Here is an 18,471-nt window from a genome sequence, read left to right as displayed (position 1 = left end):
CGTTCTCCGGTGAGCAGTCCCTTGAGGGTCAGGGGAGGGGGGGGGGGGACCTAGCAGGAAACGACCTGGGGAAGGGGTGGGTTTTATTATTTTTTAAAATTCATGTTTTAATTTCCATATTGAAAAATTAAATCTTTTTGGTGTAAGTTCTTTGAGTTTTGGTAAACGCAGAGTCGGGTAACCACCATCACAGCCCAGATACTGAACAGTTCCGGGGAGCGGGGGAAGGAGGGTTAATAATCTCCCGGCTTGTTAGCTGCTGCGGTTGTCCGCGCTCCCACGGGCCGCCCTGATACAGTCCTTGCGCACAAACCGAGATAAATAACGGCGACAGGTGGAGCAGGTGAGATTAGCAGGACCGGGGTAGGGGGACGCGATCGGAGGCGCAGCGGGGGCAGCCCTCCCGGCTTCCTAGCCGACGCCCCCTCCCTGCTGGCGTTTGGGAGGAGCGCTCTCCCCACCCCAGCTCTTGGGGGCGGGGTGAGGTAGCGGAGTTCCGGAGTGTCTGACGCCCGCAGCTGGAGGGGGCCCCGGGCTTGGCTGCCGGAAGAGAGTGCGCCCCTGGGGCGCTTGGGGGCGCTTGAGGTCCTAAGGAGAGGCAGGATGGGGAGAGACAGGGGCAAGCCGGGGAGAATGTGGGTGGCCTCGGGGAGCTCCGGTGGCGGGGTCCTGCGGACAAACCTGTTGGCAACCTGTGGGCCGAGGCAAGGGCTGGAGCTCTAAGCGTGCGCTCTCCGCCCCCGGCTCAGCCAGCTGCTCTGGCGGTGGCCCCCACGCCCTACGCAGGGAGAGGCCGAGGCTGCCTGGAAAGGGGCGGGGGCTCGGCCGGGGGCGGAGGGACTCCGGGGCCGCGCAGACAGCCCTGCAGACCGACAGCAGGCGGCCGGCTCGCGCGCCTGCAGGACCCCAAAAGACGCGGGCCCTTGGCCTTTCCCTCCGACCTCCGCTGTAGTTCCAACCACCAAAAGTGCAAAACATTTACAAAGTGTGCAGTGCCCCGCAGGCTTCGGTCCTCGGGGCGAACGGCCGTGCTTGCCCCGCGAGCGTACTGGAATCGGTGTACCCGGTTCGGCAGCCAGTCTGGGTGTGCAAGGGCGGGCGAAGAGCGAGCGTGAGAGCGTGCGAGCGCGCGGCTGCAGAGCCCGCGCCGAAACCCACGTCCCTCCGCCACTGTCCTCGGGATAGATGGATCCATTTCTGCTTTCTGACATTTTCCTGCCGGGGGGGTGGGGGGGGGCGGAGAGAGGGAAAGAAGGGGGAGGGGCAGAGAGAGAGAGAGAGAAAGAAAGAGAGGGAGAGGAGAAAGCAGGCAGTCTGCTTCCCCCAGCCCTGTTTTGTTTTCTCTAATTGGTCCTGGGGGAGGCGAGGAAATTGGACAGAGGCTGGGCCGGGCGAGCTGGGCTGCCTTTAATTGGCTCCTTTTTTTAACTGGAGGGGAATCAAACAGGAGAGCGAGCGACAAAGGGTGGGAGAGCGAGAGACCGAACGAGGAGACGCGAGGAGGAGGGAGGAGGAAGGGAGGGAGGGAGGGAGGCGGGGGGAGCGCGGAATGAAAAGCTCCGAGGGGGGAAAAAGCAGCACAGCGAAGCTCAAGTTGCCGAGCGAGCGGAGCGCTCCCGCGGCCCCGAGCCCAGCGGCCGCCGCGCCCGGGAGCCCGGCCCGGCCCCGCCCGCTCGGGGCCCCCGCTGGCCGAGGCCGCCGGGCGGGGGCGGGGACGACCAACTTGGGGCGCGGCGCAGCCCCACTCTCGGGAGAGCATCGAGACCGGGAGCGCCACGGCCGCGGCCAGACGGCGGGAGCGAAGCGCGACGAGCGGAGGCGGCGAGCGGCGCCCGCGCCGCAGCCCCGGCCTCGCCGAGAGCGCGAATATTTTTCAAACGACTCAAACTTTCCTCCTTTCCCCGCTTTCCCGGGTCTCTCTTGGCTGGAATTGCTCTCCTGATTCCCGCGGGGCGCCGGGGCGCGATTCCTCCCCGGGGCTCCTCGGTGGCTCGGGTAACTTCGCGGACCTGGGGACCCGTGGATCTCGCCCCTTGGCCGAGCCCAGCCAGCGCTTCTCCCCCGCTCAGGAGGGCCGGGGCCGGGGCTCCTTCGCCTTTGGGAGGGCGCCCAATCCGGCCCCCTTGGGTCGGGCTACTGAGACCCCAGGACCCGCCGCAGGACTGGAGACAGCGGATTAACCCGAGCGAAGCCCGGGCCTTCCAGCCCCCACTCCGCGGAGGGGCGTCCCCTGGGCGGGGAAAAAGACAAGTTTGTCAGTCGTCGGTGGCCTGTTGGATCGAAGAGCCCCTGCCGCCGCAGAGGGGTCCCTGGCGCCCAGCACACGGAGCAGACAGCCCTGGGGACCCGGGGCAGGTCGGCGGCCGGGCTCCTCGGGCCGGGGCGCTGGCTGCTGCGCCGGGCGCGCCAAGGCACCCGGGGCCGGGCCAGCGCCCCCTGCGTCCCCACGCGGGCAGCGGCCCCGCCGGAGGAGAAACCCGGGTCGCCGCCGCAGCCACCGCCGCCTCCTCAGTCTCCCGGTCTCCGTCGCCGCCCCCTCTGTCGCCTCTCGGGGAAAGGGGGGACGCAGGGGGCTTCGCGGGGCCCCGGCGGATGCGCCCCCCGCCACCTCTCGGGCTGCGCCGCCTCGCGGGGATGAAGCACCGGCCGTGAAGATGGAGGTGACCTGCCTTCTACTTCTGGCGCTGATCCCCTTCCACTGCCGGGGACAAGGAGTCTACGGTAAGATCCCGCGTCCCGCTCCACGCTGGCTTAGCACCGCGCGGAAACTTTGCAAGAGGCGCAAAGTGCGCGCTGCCGGGGTTTGGTGGGGACCCCGGCTCGGACTCTGGAGTGGATGCCCGGGTCCCCGCCCTTTTCAGGGCGCGAGGAGATCGAGCTCGCCGTTTCAGAGCACGGAGACGGGTCGTAGGGTCTGGCGTGAAGCCGGGGATGCCAGGGGGAGGCACACACTTCCTCAAACCTTGCCGGGGGCCGGAGTGACTCGAAACCCTTGAGAGCACCCAGTGGGCTCGGGAGATCCCGACTGACCCCAAACCCGAGCCTGGGGCAGCGACTTGCACGGAAACCTAGTCCTACCCTGGCTCGGCCTCCGGAGTACAAGCCGAGCGATGCACGATCCGGAGTTGCGCGCGGCTTGCGGGTGAGCTGGCTGCCAGCACGGCGGCGGGGCGGCGGGCTCGCCTTCCCCGCTCTCGCTGCGGCTTCGCTTCTTTTACTCGCTTCTTGACTGCCAGAGCGGATGCCAGCATCCCCTGGATTGGGCACCTAAAACCCCGGCATCCGTTTTCGGATCTAGCCTGAGCCAGTTCTTCCCATCCCCGGCTCCCAGCTACAAAACCCCAGCCCCACCTTCTTTCTCCCTGAGCGCATACACGGACGCATTCAGCCACCGTCCCCAGGAAACGCAAACACGGCACGCACCCATCGGGCTACGTGTTCAAACTCTGCCTCCTGCCACGCAGCTTTGCTCCTGCGTCCCTACGCCTCGCTTTCCGGCGCTAAGGGGACTCTGGCTGGTTACCCCTTCTCCTGTCTCTCCCGTGGGTGTTCCTGGGGAGAGGTCCTGAGAGCAGGCATCAATGTCCAGGATCACCCCAGGGCTCACCACTCTCAGGGACCCTCCTTCTGAGTTCTAGTAGGCTTCAGTGCCCTGACCTTACAGTCTCAGGGCCTAGTGGCCCTTACTCTGCCTTCTGACTGCAGGATGGTCTGCACAGATCACTTTTTAATATTGTATAGGTGGGGTGGGAGGGTTCCCCGTCCCTCTATCCTGAGTCCAGGGCCTAATTATTCATCTGTAGATCAGGGGAGAGTTTGACCTGTTCTGTTGGTGTGGAGGCAGAGACATTGTCCCCCCAGCCGCCAGCCTGGGGCGCAGATGTTAAATGCTTCCTTCTGGGGGTGGCTGGCGTTGCCTCCTGGTACCTCGCGAGAGGCAGGGGTGTCCTGAGGGGTGTCTGGGAGGTGACATGCTCCTGGCTCTACACAGCTAGCTGGCTTGGGCATAATTCCCTGGGGAGGCCGGCCCAGGCATCTGGCCAAACTCTGCTCTTAATTAGTTTGTGTGTCTCTTACTGCCTGGCCCTTTACATAGGCCAGAAGAGGAAAAAAGAAGGAAGAAGGTAGCAGGGACCTAGAGAGGCTGGGTTGTGGGGAGGAGGCCACTGAGCTAGCCCCAGAGGCCTCCCCGGGGGCAGAGGAAGACACCAGAGATCTGGGGTGTGTGTGGGGAGGGTTCTTTTTCTTCGTTGTCCCCAAGGTTTTCTTGTAGCTTCACTGCCTCCTTAAGAGGTGGCCTAAGGATGGATGTCACTGAGGTCTTTACCTCCTCACCACACCCCAGGGGCTCTGAGGGTGACAGAGAACCCTCACTGTTCCCTACTGTCCTCTACTCTGCCCCTCCCCCCTAAGTGTCCTTGGGCAGATCTTGCGAACTATCTCCTGGTCATCCCTCTCCTTGGTCCCCTCCAGCTTTTCCAGACTTCTCCAGGGGCTGCACAGGGCCCATGTTGGGGAAGCCCCTCTGAGCCTACCCTGGAAACCCCAGCAATAAGGGCAGGGTTGGGGTCGGGTGGGGGCTATGGAAGCAGTGTCTGTAGACCCTGATTTCAGAGTCCTAGGGGACCAGGCTTTAGCCATTGGCTTATCTGCCTCTCATTTTCTGTATTTTCTCCTCCCTCATGTGCCTGGATCTCACTTTTTGTTGCTCTCCACTTAGAGCAAACCAAGGTGCGCTGGGTGTACTGGGGCCAACCCCAGGGCTCTAGGGTGAGAGTCTTTGCATCTTCCCTTTGAGGTGTTGGCTCCAGGGCAGGCTGGGGCCTCAGGGAAATTGCAGAGTGAAGCATTTTTATTGGGATAGATGGGGAAGAGGTTAAGATCTAGTATGAGAAGGAGGATGGCAAGAGGCTGCTGAGTTCTTTGTGATGCTAGAAGCTTTGGCCAGAGACAGCAGAAGGGGGAACTATGGTACTACCGTAGTTCTTCTGCCCACCCCCCCCACCCCCACCTTGGTTTCCCTCTCTGCCTAAAGCAGATGAAGCAGCGTGAGAAAGAGTAGAGTGTAGGGGTGAGAGATGGCCACTTGTGTCCATCATTGTATCCTGGCATCCAACATGGTGCCGGGCACACAGCAGGAGCTTGGCAAATGTTTGCTGCAGGAATGAAGGGCCATGGTTGCGGGTGGCGGGGCGTGGGGGGAGGTTGAGGAAATGCTTTTTGAAATTCTTTCTCCCCAGGAAGTCTGTCTAGGATGTTTTCCAGCAGGGTAGTGGGGCACACTCTGAGGGTCTCTGCTTTAGGGAGAGTCACGGAGTCCTAGACTGGCAGCTGTAGGAGACCTCAGGGAGGAGGAGAGAGAAGAGGCTGAAAGCCCAGTGCTGCCTTGGCAGTGAGGAGAGGCCGGTTTTAGTCAAGGCACAAAAGAAAACAGTGTGTCCTGGGGAGGGAGCCCGGCCCCTTCCCCTCTGCCTAGCCCTGCGTGGCTGAGGGAGGGGTAGATTAACATGGAAGCTGAATCGAGAGGGCAGAAGAGCAGGAGGGCAAAGCCGGCAGGATCTATCTAGCTTGGGCTGTGGGTCTCTGTTGAGGCTGGTAGGAGGCAAGTGTCCAGAGCCTATTGGCTGCTTCCATCTGAGGGTCCTGTTGCCGGGGTCTGAGGTCTGCTGTCTGCGGCAGGGCTGGGGAGGTGCTCTCAGTCTGGCCAGGTGGTTTCGCTCCTTCTTTGGGACACAGATGCTACGGCAGCCCAGTGCTGGGCCAGATGGTCCATTTGGAGCTGATCCCCTCTTCCCTCCCTGCCTCCCAATCTCCTGGCCCAGTTTGTTGTGCTCCGTGGTGGATTCTGCAGTCTGTTTGCTGGCCGGCCAGGGGGGTGGGCTGGCCCCAGAGGCCTTCTCCTGGGCAAAGACAGGAGCCAGGTGATGGTGGAAGGACATCCCGTGTGTGGATAGCATCAGAAAACACCCGCCTCTCCATCCTGGCTGCCGCTTCTCCCCGTAGCTGCCGGACGCCCGGCCAGGGCAGGTCAGTGGGATTCCACTCCCTTACAAAAACACAGCAAACCTCTGGATTATTTAATATGCAGGAGTAGGAATTGACATTATCCTTAAGACAGGTTGTTTGCAACTTACTGGTGGAAGTCAAAATATTTCACCAAAGGTGTCATCAGAAACTACTATCCTATGCTAATTTTTGTGGGAACATGAAGACAGATGTTGAATAATTTGACAAGAGCAACATAGCTTACAGAATTATCACCAAGTCAGGTTTTTTTTTTTTTTTCCCTCCTCTGAGGGGTGCAGAGAAAGAATGTCAGGAAGTGCGTCTCCCAGTGCCATCTTCTGGGTGTTGATCCTGGCTGTGGGCACTCTTGGGATTTCTCCCTAGAGTTTCTACCACAAGTCTTGAGTCTGGCTGTCCAGATCTAACCCTGCCCCTGGAGAAGGCATGCCATCAGAAAACTGGTCCCCTAGGGCTAATGGAAGGCTCTGGGGGTTTCTAAATGTCCTCAAGAAGGTTCCAACCTCTGTTCCTTCTTCCTTCCCAGTTATGGAAACTGCATGAGAGAGAGACGGAGCCTTGTGCCCACAAGTCAGGCTGGTTTCTTTGCCTTGCCAGCATTGTCTTCCCACCCCCCTCCACCTTTCCCTGCTGAAGTTGATGTTGGCCCCTGAGCCAGCCTGAGGACTCCCCAGGTCCAGTAGCGAGCCTGGAGAGCCCCACTTAGGGTCAAGATCTGCATGGTGCCCCATCCTACACTGCAGGCAGGGAATTGGTGTTTCATGGGTGGTGGTGGGGCCCTGGTGAGGGGGTGGTCAGAGAGGATTTTATTAGCCAGGAAAGCACCCTTGAGGGAGTGTGCTGGGGACATGCCAGGGGCCCACTTGTAATTGGCCAGGCTTGGCTGTGAGTTGCTGGGGCCAGGCGGCAAAGCTTCCTTCAGAGCCTGGTATTAGCTCTGCTTTGCTAGAACAGGGAGGAACGGGGTGGGGTGGGGGGGCGGCTGTTGGCGGGGGAGTGCTCCGGAGGGAGAATGGAAGGAGCTAATCACGGCCGCCAAGGCCCGGCAAATGAATGATGCAGGAAATCAATACCTGGGGGCGGGGGTGGAAATCCGGGCAGTGGTAGCAGCCCCAGCGTCTCTAGCTGCCCAGGAGGCACGGGTGGGCCTGGGAGTAGTGAGACAGGCTGAAGTGTGAAGGACCCCTCTCTGCCACCTCCTCCCTTCCTCCTTCCTCATCACTTCTCTGCCTTTCTTCTCCCCCACTCTTGTCTTCCATCTCCACGTGGGGTCAGGCAGTGCTGCACCCCACAAAGGCAAGGGGCCTGGGAGAGAGGACCTTGGGCCTCTCAGTCCTGGCAGGACATTGCCCTGCCCCCTACCTGCCGCTGGACACCTGAGCCTGACCAGGCCCCAGGTGCAGGGAGCGTGCGTAGCTGCCCAAGGACTGTACCTGATGCTGCTGGCACTGCCACTCCAGATGTGGCCAGCAGGGGGAGGGCTTGGCCACCACATTGCCTTTTCTGGGCTCCCTGGGCCTCAAGCCTCCCGGTGGGATGAGTTATTCCAGTTCCTCAGCCCGGGGTCTATGGGAGCTCCTTAAGGCCTTCTGATGCTCCAGGCCACCTCCACCTCCCACATACCCAACCCCCTGTCCCAGGGCATTTGCCTGTGGCCAAAGCCACACTTGCTGCGCCCCATGCCGCAAGAGAGCTCGGCAGTAGGACTCAGCTCTGTGGGATCCTGCCCAGGTGGGGCGGTGTGCAGAGCTGGGACTGTATCCGTCACAGTGCTGCCTCTTTGTGAACCTGGGGTGTGGCCCCTGTTCTTCATCTTCCTCCCCTTCTCAGAACACTCTGCTTTGCAGGCACACAATCTGCCCATGGCAGGAACTAGGTATTAAGGGACCCTACTGCATTTGAATGCCGATACAGGAGTCGAGACCAATGCTTAATAGCAGAGGAATCTTTTTTAAACAATGGAATTGCTACCCCCACCCCCAACCCCCGCAGTCAATGAGTAACACGTGCTCTTTGCAAAACAATCAGAGAATACAAAAAATTATAAGGAAGAAAGTAAAGCTCACTTGATATCCCACCCTGCATTTGGTGATGGTTCTTTCAGATGTCCCTTTATGCAAAGAAGAATGACTCTTTTCGAGAGAATCATTGGTTATTACAACAATCCCTCATAGGGAGTAAGTGTCATGTGCCTTTACCCAGGGCTCGTATGCCTCTGATTCCCGTAAGGTTCTGAGAGGTTAGCATAGCATGTCCTATTGTCCGCATTTAAGAGAAGAGGAGACAGACACTTAAGTGACCTGCTCAAGGTTACACAGCTGGTAAGAAGTGGCCACGAGGCTCCATCGCTGGGGACCTTCTGATTTGGAGGTAGGAAAGATGGAGTTTCCTCCCTCAAGGAGAAGGGGAGAGGAGTTACACACAAGATGGTTCCTGAAGATCTTGGTAAATGCCATGTGGCAAGGGCAGATAAAGGACTGAGGGAATTCAAAGGGTTAGGAAGTTACCTCCAAGGTCTTGTGAAGGGGGCGTTTCAACTGGCTCGATGAATAGAAGTAAGGGCTGAGGAGAACATCACAGATGGAGGGCTCACTGTGGCAAAGGCATGGAGGGTAAAGAACCTGGTCTGTGCAGGGAGTAATGAGTTGTTCCGTCGGGCTGGAACATCGGTTGAAAAAGAATGGGCACTTAGAGTTGGCACAGCAAAGGAACAATCATAACAATGGCTAATGTTTACTGCCTGGGCTGAGATCACAAACGTGCACTCACTACAAACATGCGGTCACTACAACCCTTGGAGTGAGTCATTTTCAGCCCATTTTACCAAAAAAGTAAACTGAGGGCTCAGAAAGATGAAGTCACCTGTCCAAGTGCTGAAGCTGGGCTCAAACCCATATCGGATTTCGGAGCCTGTGTTTGGGTGTAGGAGGCTGGAATTCTGGGTCTGGGAGAAGCTGTCAGGAAGGTCCTGAGCAGAGAAATGGCTTGATGTCAGCCATATTTCAGGCTGCTGTGCAGCTGTGTGTTTTGAAGAGGGTATATATGGTCAGGAGGAGGGAGACTGGTTGGGAGGTTCCGCGGTTGTCTGGGGAATTCATAGGGAGAACTCCATCCAGGGTGGTGGCTGTGAGAATGGACAGGAGGTCTCAGGTACAAGAACCACAGGGAGTAAAGGCTCTGTATGGAACACGAGATATCTGGCGAGAGAAATAAGCTCTTACTCTCTTAGAGTTTGCGTTCACGCTGAGGGGAGACAGACAGTAAACAGTAAACAAGTATAAAATGCATCCTATGGTGATGGGTTCGATGAAAAAGGGGAGAGGAGCTAAAGGGACAAGGAGGCGTAGACTGTGGTTCAAGTTCACATACAGTGGCTGGGAGGCTTCCTTGTAGAGGTGCCGCCAGAACAGAGAGCTGAAGATGCGGAGGGAGGAAGCCCAGTGGATATCTGCAGGAAGTATATTCCAGGCAGGAGATTAACCAGTGCAAAGGCCCTGGAGTAGGAGCCTGCCTGGCCTGTTTGGCAACAACGAGGAGTCCAGTATGGCTGGAGCAAAGTGAGCGATGCAGGGGCCGGGGGGAGGAGGTGGCGCGAGAGAGTTAGTGGGGCCTGGTTGTTTGCAGTCTTGAAGGCTATGTAAGGATGTTGGCTTGTATTCTGAGAGGCGTGGGGGAGCCATGGGAGGCTTTTGAGCAAGAGAGAGACATGAGTTGACACCTTTTTAATAGAATCCCTCTAGCTGCCATGTGGAGAATAGACTGTAGGGGGTCGGGCGTGGGGAAGGGGTCCGGTTAGAGATTGTCGGAAAACGCAAGAAATGAGACTGTACAATCATTAGGATCCAAAAGGGCTTCAGGAAGAGCACAGGCAGGAGCTGGGGCTGAAAATGGCTCTGAGGTTTGGCACACAACGGCAGAGCAAAGGCCACAGAAGTCGGGCAGGTTTAGGGCAACGGCGTGACGTAGTTAAGAGCTTGGAATTCGGGGTAAGAAACCAGGGCCGAACCCCAGCTCTGCCCGGCACCAGCCACGAGAGCCTGGAAGGTTACATCAGCTTTCTCAGGCATGGCTTTTCCGCTTGTCGGAATGTTTACTGCCGACAGTAGTAAACTGCGGTGGGTAGTCGAGCCCACCGCACGGGTTTGTGATAAGCACGCCATGAGACCGTGCTGGGGAGCCCTGGGCACTGTGCTTGGCACTCAGCCAGGCCTCAACACACCCCTTTATTCTAATGACGACGCCTGTGCAGTTTTGAACTTTGTGGGATTGTGGTGTGGGATGTGTGGGAGCCCTGGTGGTGGGGTAAGTGGACACGAGTGTTCATGCTCAGGAGAGAGAGCATTCTGAAAGAGGCAGATTTGCACACGTGGATTTATGTGCACAGAACAATGCGGGTTGAAATCACGAGTGGACTGAAATTGCCAGGGAAGAGAGAGTAGAGTGGGGGGCACTGGGCTGAGACCAGCACCCTGGGGATAGAAGGAGTGAGAGGAGACAGAGTAGAAGGCATCAGAGAGGAAGAAGGAGACCTAAGAGGGGACAGGGATCAGAAAGCCAGAGAAGGGCCGGGGTCTGTGGGAGGAAGGGCCATCTAAGGTGGAGGAGGAGACAGAGTAAGGGCCATCTGGGGACTAGGAGGTTGCCAGAGAGGCAGCAGGGCTCCTCGAGATCCTCTGGGGACTTGGGGAAACCTCAGATGCTGATTCAGTGGGTCTGGGGCTAGGCTGAGATTCTGCATCTGTAACGAACTCCTCGGGGTGATGCCCATGCTGCTGGTCCAGTCGCTCTTTGGACAGCAAGGGCAACCAGGAAGGAGGTTAGGCTCAAGCGGCAGACTTGGGCTGGAGGGCCAAGTAGGTGGCTTGCTGCCTGTGAGGGGCTGTGGCCCAGTAGCCTCACCTCCGAGCCTCAGTTTCCCCATCTGGAAGGCCGGTTTAGGCATGTCCGCCTCTTAGGATTCCAGAGAAGCCCGACAGTGATAATGCTTTGCAAGCTCTCAGGCGAACTCTGGGGACTCTGTTTCGCGAGAGCAGAGGGGGTGGCAGGCAGATGGTAGGGAGCCCCGGGTGTGGGTGGCCTGTTGAAGCAGGAGGTGCGGGCTGCGCTTTTGAGAAACGTGGCGGGCCAGGGAGGGCCTGAACGGCAATTCCTGCTCCCCTTGCCTGGCCTTCCGCCTGTGGGAAGCTGGGCTGCAGGGGTGGGCGATCTGGGTCAGTGGGTGGTGGCCTGGGCAGGCATGAGGACGCTGCTTGGCCAGCTTTGGAGATTCCACCCCGCGCTCTTCTGGGTTCCTTTCCAGTCCAAGAAACTCTGCTGAGATAGACTTTGATTCTCTGGAGGGCTGGAAGCTGCGTGGAGAAGTGGTTCTCAACCCCAGGGGCATGGCAGAACCACCTGGAGAGCTTTTTCGACGACAGATGCCCGGCTCCACCCCAGACCTCCTGAATCAGAAACTCTGCAGGTGGCATCAAGGCAGCTGTGGTTGTAAGAGCTCTCCATTCGATTCTCGGGCACAGCTGGTGTAGACAGTGCATCCGAATGAGTCAGGCCCAAACAGATGTCTTCTTCCCCTGGGCTTTCTGAGGGCATTTCTGGGTTTTCTAGGTCACCGCCCAAGCTTTGTTTCAGCCAAGCTCTGGACCCTGGGGTTTTAAAAAAAAAAACCCTATGCTTATTATTCTGTAAATTAGGAGCAGGGAAGCTTTCTAGTTTAAGAGTTCTAACTGGCAAGTGCAGGTCATGATCTTTGGGAGACTGGCCCCTCCCTCTGCTTCTGACCACGGGATTTCCAGCCCAGAACCTACAGAGCCTGAAAGAAACTGCCCCAGAAATGCTGTTTTCATTGATTTTCAGTAGGTAAATTCTGTTACCATGTTGAAACGTTGCCCTTTTGTTTATTCTTTTCTCTTTTTGGTTTAGAGAAAAATGAAAATTTCAGAGCTGGACCACATCACAGCAATTCAGTGTAAACCAAGCAAATATTTAATGAATATCTATCTGCCGAGTGTCTGGAAGGGTAGTGGGTGCCGTGGCTGCAGGGGTGAAGGGCACCTGCCCCCGGGGAGCTCACAGTGGAGCAGGAGAGTGCAGTCCTTTCCAAAGCCCTCATTTTGGAGAAGCTTGAGTGATTTGCCCAAGGCTGTAGGGTTAGCAGGTAGTGGAGTGAGGATTTGCACTCAAGCCTGCCCAGTGCAAAGTCTAGGGTCTGCCTGCTGCCCCACATGTGAGGTTCCTGAAGGAAGTATCTGGCCATTTTTTGTTCCCCAGCCTGTGTTGTGGAGGATGGGTTGGCTGAGGACCCTCAGTCTTATATCAGATAGACATCACATTCTGTTGCTAGAAACAAAGACTTGACTGCAGAGCCGCCAACAAACTAAAGCTGATTTTCTTAAGTCGAGAGGTAGACTATCCATGACTGCTATGGTGACTCCCTGGTCAATGGAGATCCATTCTCTTTCCCTCTTATTGCTCTGCTCTCTTTACAATGGTGCTTCTCAAACTCTGCCACGTGTTAGGATTACCAGGTTGGGTGCTTAAAAATCCTGATGCCTAGGTCATACCTCATACCAGTTAAATCAGAACGTCTGGGAGTAGGAACCAGGCATCAGTGTGTGTGTGTGTGTGTGTGTGTGTGTGTGTGTGTGTGTGTATGTGTATGGCCGCATGCACACACACACACACATGTTCAGCATAAAGAACTCCAGCCTTAGAGCATTTTGCTTCAAAGTCGCCAAAGGGCTGCTGGGGCTCAGCCATCGTGACACATTCCAGGCAGGAGGAAAGGAGGAACGTTTAAAAGGGTGGACCTGCCAGCTGAGTCAGCTTCTATTAAAGAGCTTTTCCAGAAGCCCCCTCCCGATGACTTCTGCTTGCATCCCATTGGCTATTCTTAGCTGCAAGGGACGCTGAGACATGTAGTCTTTTAGATGGGCACATTGTCAGCTAGGAAAATATCAGGTTACGTTAGAAAGAAGTGGAGAATGGGTATTGGGTAGGTAATGAGTAGTCTTTACCACAAATCCCTACCTTGGGGCCAGTTGGCATTTCTTGAAATGAGAGAGGATTTAGATGGATGTCAGCGCTGCTCTCACCCCTCCCTGCCGGCCTAGCTCAGGGGCTCTGGCTGCTCTGAGGATGCCCAGAAGAGACATAGGGAGGAGAGACATAGGGAGGAGAGACATAGGGAGGAGACTTGCTTAGGGTCACCCAGACATTCATGAGGGGTCTAGTTTCCTATCTGCCAGTGCTCCCTTTTTTTTTTTAAGTTTATTTATTTATTTTGAGAGAGAGAGAGAGAGAGAGAGAGAGAGAGAGCACGCACAAGCAAAGGAGGGGCAGACAGAGAGAGAGGGAAAGAGAGAGAATCCCAAGCAGGCTCCGAGCTGTCAGTGCAAAGCCTGACGCGGGGCTTGAACTCATGAACGGTGAGATTATGCCCTGAGCCGAAATCAAGTGTCAGATGCCTAAGTGACGGAGCCACCCGGGTGCCCTGTATCTTTCAGTGCTCTTGTTCCTTCCTCCCCACCCCGGCACCATTCACACTTGCCTGAGGTTGTTCATTTCTGCTGGTCGATACCCCTTTCCACTAGCAGGTAGCTCTTTTTGCTCACAGCCACCAGGAGGGCGCTGTGGATTTTTAGACCAGAAACTGAAGGTCCATACTAGAAGCCAGGGACTGGAGAGTGCTGTAGAGGTGATGATCTAGCTCATTTTCTCCCTCTCAGGCCCACACCCATCTGAGACCAGGCTACTCCATTTGCTGTTTGCTCAGTGTCTCTGGTCCTTGTTGCTGGAAACTTCTCATTGTCTGACCCTATTTCCACTCATCTTAACATAATCTCTTATCAGAAAGATTCGGGAGCTGAGGCCTTTGAGCTGAACTTGAACATCTCTTTGGCCCCGAGACTTTCCCTATGTGATTCTTAAGGAACTTTTAATGAAGGCACCTTTTCCCATGTCTCAGAGGGACATCAGGAGGGTAGAGGTAGGGAGCTGGATTCTGGTGGCCCCATCTACCTGTGTTTGGTTCTGGCATTTCAGTAAAATGCAGAGGGACCTTGGGGGAGGTCACTTTAACTTCCGGTAAAGTACATAAGCCCACAAGGCAAGCTGGAGGTGGCAAGGCCTGGCTTTACTCTCCTTTCTGGAATAAGGCCACAGAGTAGACAGAGGAAAAAGGTGTGGCAAGGAGTGAGCTCATCTGCCAGGCAGTTGCCTTAAGTAGTGACCCAGAAGCAGATCTTCGAGATTCGGTGCAAGAAGAAACAGACCAGTGAAGGTAAGTTGCTTGCCAAGGTCACACAGCAATTAGGTGTCAAAGCTGAAGTTAAAAGCCATGTCAAGGGACTCTACAGCTGCATCTTTCTCATTCTCCAGTATCACCTCGTAGGTTCAAGGAGAAGCCAGGACATGTCTACATGGTATTTACAAACTTTTTTGTGTTCACACCTTTATAATTCTCCCCTCACCCCTGTGAAGGCTATGTCTCATTCCCAGGCCTCATTGCATCTGGACTGTAGGATCTGGGGCTCATTCTGGGTCCAGGGCTCCTGCTTAGATGTTAGAAGTCCTTAATGGAAATGTCAGGCAGGCCCCCCCCCCCCCACCTTGTGGGTAGAGGAAGCAGTTGGCTTGGCAATGTGAACTGGAGTTTGCTGCCAGTCCCCACCAGGCCCAACATCTCTGTCACACTGCCTGAGTCTCACCTTAGAGTTATTGACAAGTTAGCCAGCAGAAGCATGGTCTATGTTACCAGAAGGTTGTTCTGGGAGTACCTGGCAGCCCTCAAGCCTTTCTCCAGTGGCTCAGGTTGGTTGATCAGATGAGTTGGATCTTGAAGTGTTGGTATTCATGCAAGGAAGTTTCCAAGGAAGTCATGGGTGGAGGTAGGGAAGCATGGTAGGTTATGTGATGTTGGTGGGTGTGATTGTTAAGCAGTATGAGGGTCCTGGGTTGTGGCCATGTGAGAGATTTAACAGTGGACACCATGATGATCAGGATTGGCTTGGGCTTAGTTTGGGCTCCCCAGAAGCAGATGCCGAGATAAGGAGCCAAGTGAGGTAGTTTATTTGGCAGGTGAGCTTGGAAAACTCTGGTAGGGAAATGGAGATGTAAGACAGGGAAGCACAGGGAACCAATAAAAGGTGCACCGTCAAGCCAGTCACTACCGTGTCCCATTGGGGACCTCTGGGACACCATGTAAAACACTCTCCCACCATGGTGAAGGAGCTGGGGCATGTATACACCAACTCCTATCTGTGTTGGTTGAAGGCTGCTCCTGGGGGTATTAATTTCCTGGTACTTCTAGCCCAGTAGGCATGGAATGTAAGCTCTAGTGGCCAGAGATGGCCTCAGGCGGAGAGAAGCAGGTTCTGGCCAGTGTGCAATGAGGTGGTCAGGGGAGAGGATGTGGTGCAGAGAGGGGAGGCACCAACAGCTGTACGACATCCTGCCTACGCCATCGGTCTTGCTTTTTTCCGATCCAGCCTGTTTTGCTGAGCTCTTTGTTCTTAGGTCTTGTCTTCTAGATGCATGTGTAAGCCCTGACTCCGGGATAAAAACTCTCCCTTGCGGCCGTCAGACCTGTGAGCTGCTCATTTACTTCCTAGGATTTTGTGACCAGAACCCCAGCACATCGATTTCCCCAAGACCTTCCTGATAGAGTCCAGGCTCTCCCTGATGGATTGAAGGGGCCCTTACACTTGGGGAGGGAAGGGTTGGGGGATCACTGAGGACAAACTCAGAGTCTACAGGTCTTTTGGGCATTGCCACGAGAGGCATGATCTTTAGCTACCCACCTGCTGAATTCAAAACTAAGAAAGAGGTGGGGAAAGTCTCTGAGACTAGCTCTCCGCAGGCAGAATTCTGTGTGGGTGAAAAAGTAGATTGCTTTCTGTCCACCTCCTTCTCCAGGAACCAAACCTCCTCCCGTGGGCAGACTAGCCTGTACCCCTGAACATCCCTGGGCCTAATGGGTCCAGATCAGAGCACCTCCATCCTGTTGTGAATTTTTGTGTCTCTTCACTACCCACCTGAGATTAACTAATTAGTCAGATATTTACTGAGCACCCCCTATGTGTCAGACACTGTTCTCAGCTCTGAGGATACGGCAGAGAGCAAGACAAAGAGAAGATCTAGAATCACAGGCTTGTAGAGTCAGAGCCAGGAGGGATCTTAGGGCAAATCTGATCATTTGTCGGGAGAGAAACCTGAGGCCGAGAAGGAGCAAGAGAAGCCTTCATGCCACAGAGCAAATAGGGAGCCCAGCCTGGAATCATGGAAGGTCAAAGATAATGGGCTAAGAGGTCACCTTTCCCTAACTGCTCAGTTTTTAGAGGCAGATACCAGTGGCCAGAGGCAAGAGTCACACCAAGCTAGTGGCATGGGTTTTGCCTGCCAGTGAACACAGCATTCTCTCCTGCATCCCTTCCAAGCCAGACTTGGGCTCTGATGTACTGAAGGGAGTGTGTGTGTGCGCACGTGCATGCATTGTGCCTGTGCCTGTGTGGCTTTACATGGGCTAGGGCAGCCAGCAGGAGATCTGAGTGGTTTTCCTGTGATCAAGACATCCCACCTCCTTCTGGGACATACAGTGAGCTCTCCCCTCCTGCCTCCTCTAGCTCTCCCATACAGCCATGGCCCCTGGCACTGCCCACTGCCACAGTGACTTCGGGCAATGCTGGGAGGGTTCAGTCCTGCAGGATGCCCTGATGTGCCCGAAGCATCAACATCCCTGACTGCCTCACTCCCTTTTTCTGGAGCTGAAGGAGCAGAGGCTGTGAGGCTGTCCAGGGCAGGGGTGGGATGCGTGCCTCCCAGTCTGCTCCCCCTCATTCTGTTGGAGTTGGGGCAGGTGTAAGGAGTGGCTCTAGAGAGCCAGGCTGAGAGGCAAAAGGGGAGGTAGTTCTGTGTGCTGGTAATCAGTGTGTGTGTGTGTGTGTGTGTGTGTGTGTGTGTGTGTGTGTGTGTAGGACCATTGGCATGAGATAAACTGCTCCCACTGGGTACCTTGATAGGAGCTAAAATACACCCCCCCCCGTTCTCTCTACCCTGTGCACCTGCACTTTACATGTATTTTTTGTGTACCCGTAAATACACCAGGGCATACATGTGCTGAAAGTGATGGTGATGTACAGAAGAGCCTGCGTACAGGTGACCAGATGTGTACATGTGGGGAGACTACTGACCTCTTTCGGGGGCCTTCTCTGGGTCTACCTTTATCCCACTGCCTCTCCAGGCAGCCCTTGGCTCCCAGGCAGGGGGCAGGAGCGGGCATCCAGCACTCTGGGCCGCCAGCTCAGCGCTTATATCCAGCCTGGGTTATGGCTCACCTCCCCCCACCCCGCTTCTAGGAGACCTGAAGTGGGGGCCAGGGGCAGGCCGAGGCTGGCCTGGAGCTCCTGGCTAATTTTCCCCGGCCTCCATCGATCCAGCAGCTTCTCCTGAGTCTATTAGCAGTCGGCGAGTGAAAATATCCCCCATTGCGAGCCCTGACCTGAGACAGGGAGGAATCCATAGCAATTTGTTCAAACAGAGGAAAGCGTTTCCTTCTGATTTGTATTCCAATTTATTCTAGGCAGGAAGGGGGTCAGGGTGGGAGGGGTGAACCCTGGCTCACTAAGCGCTGGGCCCGGGCCCATCCCCCTCAGCCCCCCATGCCAGCCGGGGTGGCAGCTGGTGCTCCCCATGGTTCCTGGGGTGGGGGCTGAGGAGGGGAGGGTGGGCCCCAGCAGGGGGACGGGAAGAGAGGCCCGCCAGCCTTCCCAGCAGGCCCTGCTTGGCTGGAGAGCTCAGTTGTGGATTTGGTTTTCACAAAATACAAAGCCGCCTGCTCGGAGCCTCTCTCCCGGGCACTGGGGCCTGTGCCAGGCGTGCGCTCACCCGCTGCGCCCGTGCCAGGATGGGGGCTGGGCCGGGCCCATGGACAGTGGCCCCAGCTGGGCTGAGTGGCAGGAGGGTCTATTCTTCTCCTGAAGCCCCCCCCCAGCCAGCCTTGCGGGAACAGGGCCGCTCAGGCTCTGAGGGGAGCTGAGACTTTGGAAAAGCTGCTGTGCAGGGCGGAGAGCCCCTCTCCACGGGAGTCCCAAGTGCATCTTCCTGGCGCAGTGCTCAGGCTTCGAACCTGGTCTGAGCGAACTGGGGCTCACTGCTGTCCTGCCCAGGAAGACTCTTTTGAGCACTTACGATAATGACAGCTCTGACTGACATTCATCAAGTGCCTACAGTTTGCCGGGCACTGGGCTAGTACTATTGAGCATCCAGTCCTTGCAGGTGCCAGGCCGCCTCGTGTGCCTCAGTTTCCCCCTCTCCCACACACTTCTGTCACCCCGCCCCCCATCTCTGCTCAGTCTCTCTCACTTCCTCCTGAGAATCACTTCTCCCTTCCACCTGAGGGTGGCCCTGGTGACAGGGTCTCAGTACTGACGCCTCTGCAGCCCCCTTTTCCAG

The 18,471-nt window shown here is 56.4% G+C and overlaps 1 protein-coding gene across 2 annotated transcripts in view; it reads left to right on the top strand.

The window, feature by feature from the left end:
- The first annotated feature begins 1,792 nt into the window (after positions 1-1,792).
- The window catches only part of MDGA1 (MAM domain containing glycosylphosphatidylinositol anchor 1), a 61,334-nt gene continuing 44,655 nt past the window's right edge, over positions 1,793-18,471 (top strand). Inside the window, exon 1 of one of the 2 annotated variants that reach the window (XM_043591293.1) lies at positions 1,793-2,721. In XM_043591293.1, coding sequence (XP_043447228.1) covers positions 2,655-2,721 — 67 coding nt within the window. In that variant the 5' untranslated portion in view covers positions 1,793-2,654. The remainder of the gene's footprint in view (positions 2,722-18,471) is intronic. The other variant, XM_043591292.1, reaches the window with a different exon arrangement.

The sequence above is a fragment of the Prionailurus bengalensis genome, chromosome B2, assembly GCF_016509475.1.
Source record: "Prionailurus bengalensis isolate Pbe53 chromosome B2, Fcat_Pben_1.1_paternal_pri, whole genome shotgun sequence".
NCBI classification, from domain to species: domain Eukaryota; kingdom Metazoa; phylum Chordata; class Mammalia; order Carnivora; family Felidae; genus Prionailurus; species Prionailurus bengalensis.
This window is presented reverse-complemented; position numbering and strand designations above follow the sequence as displayed.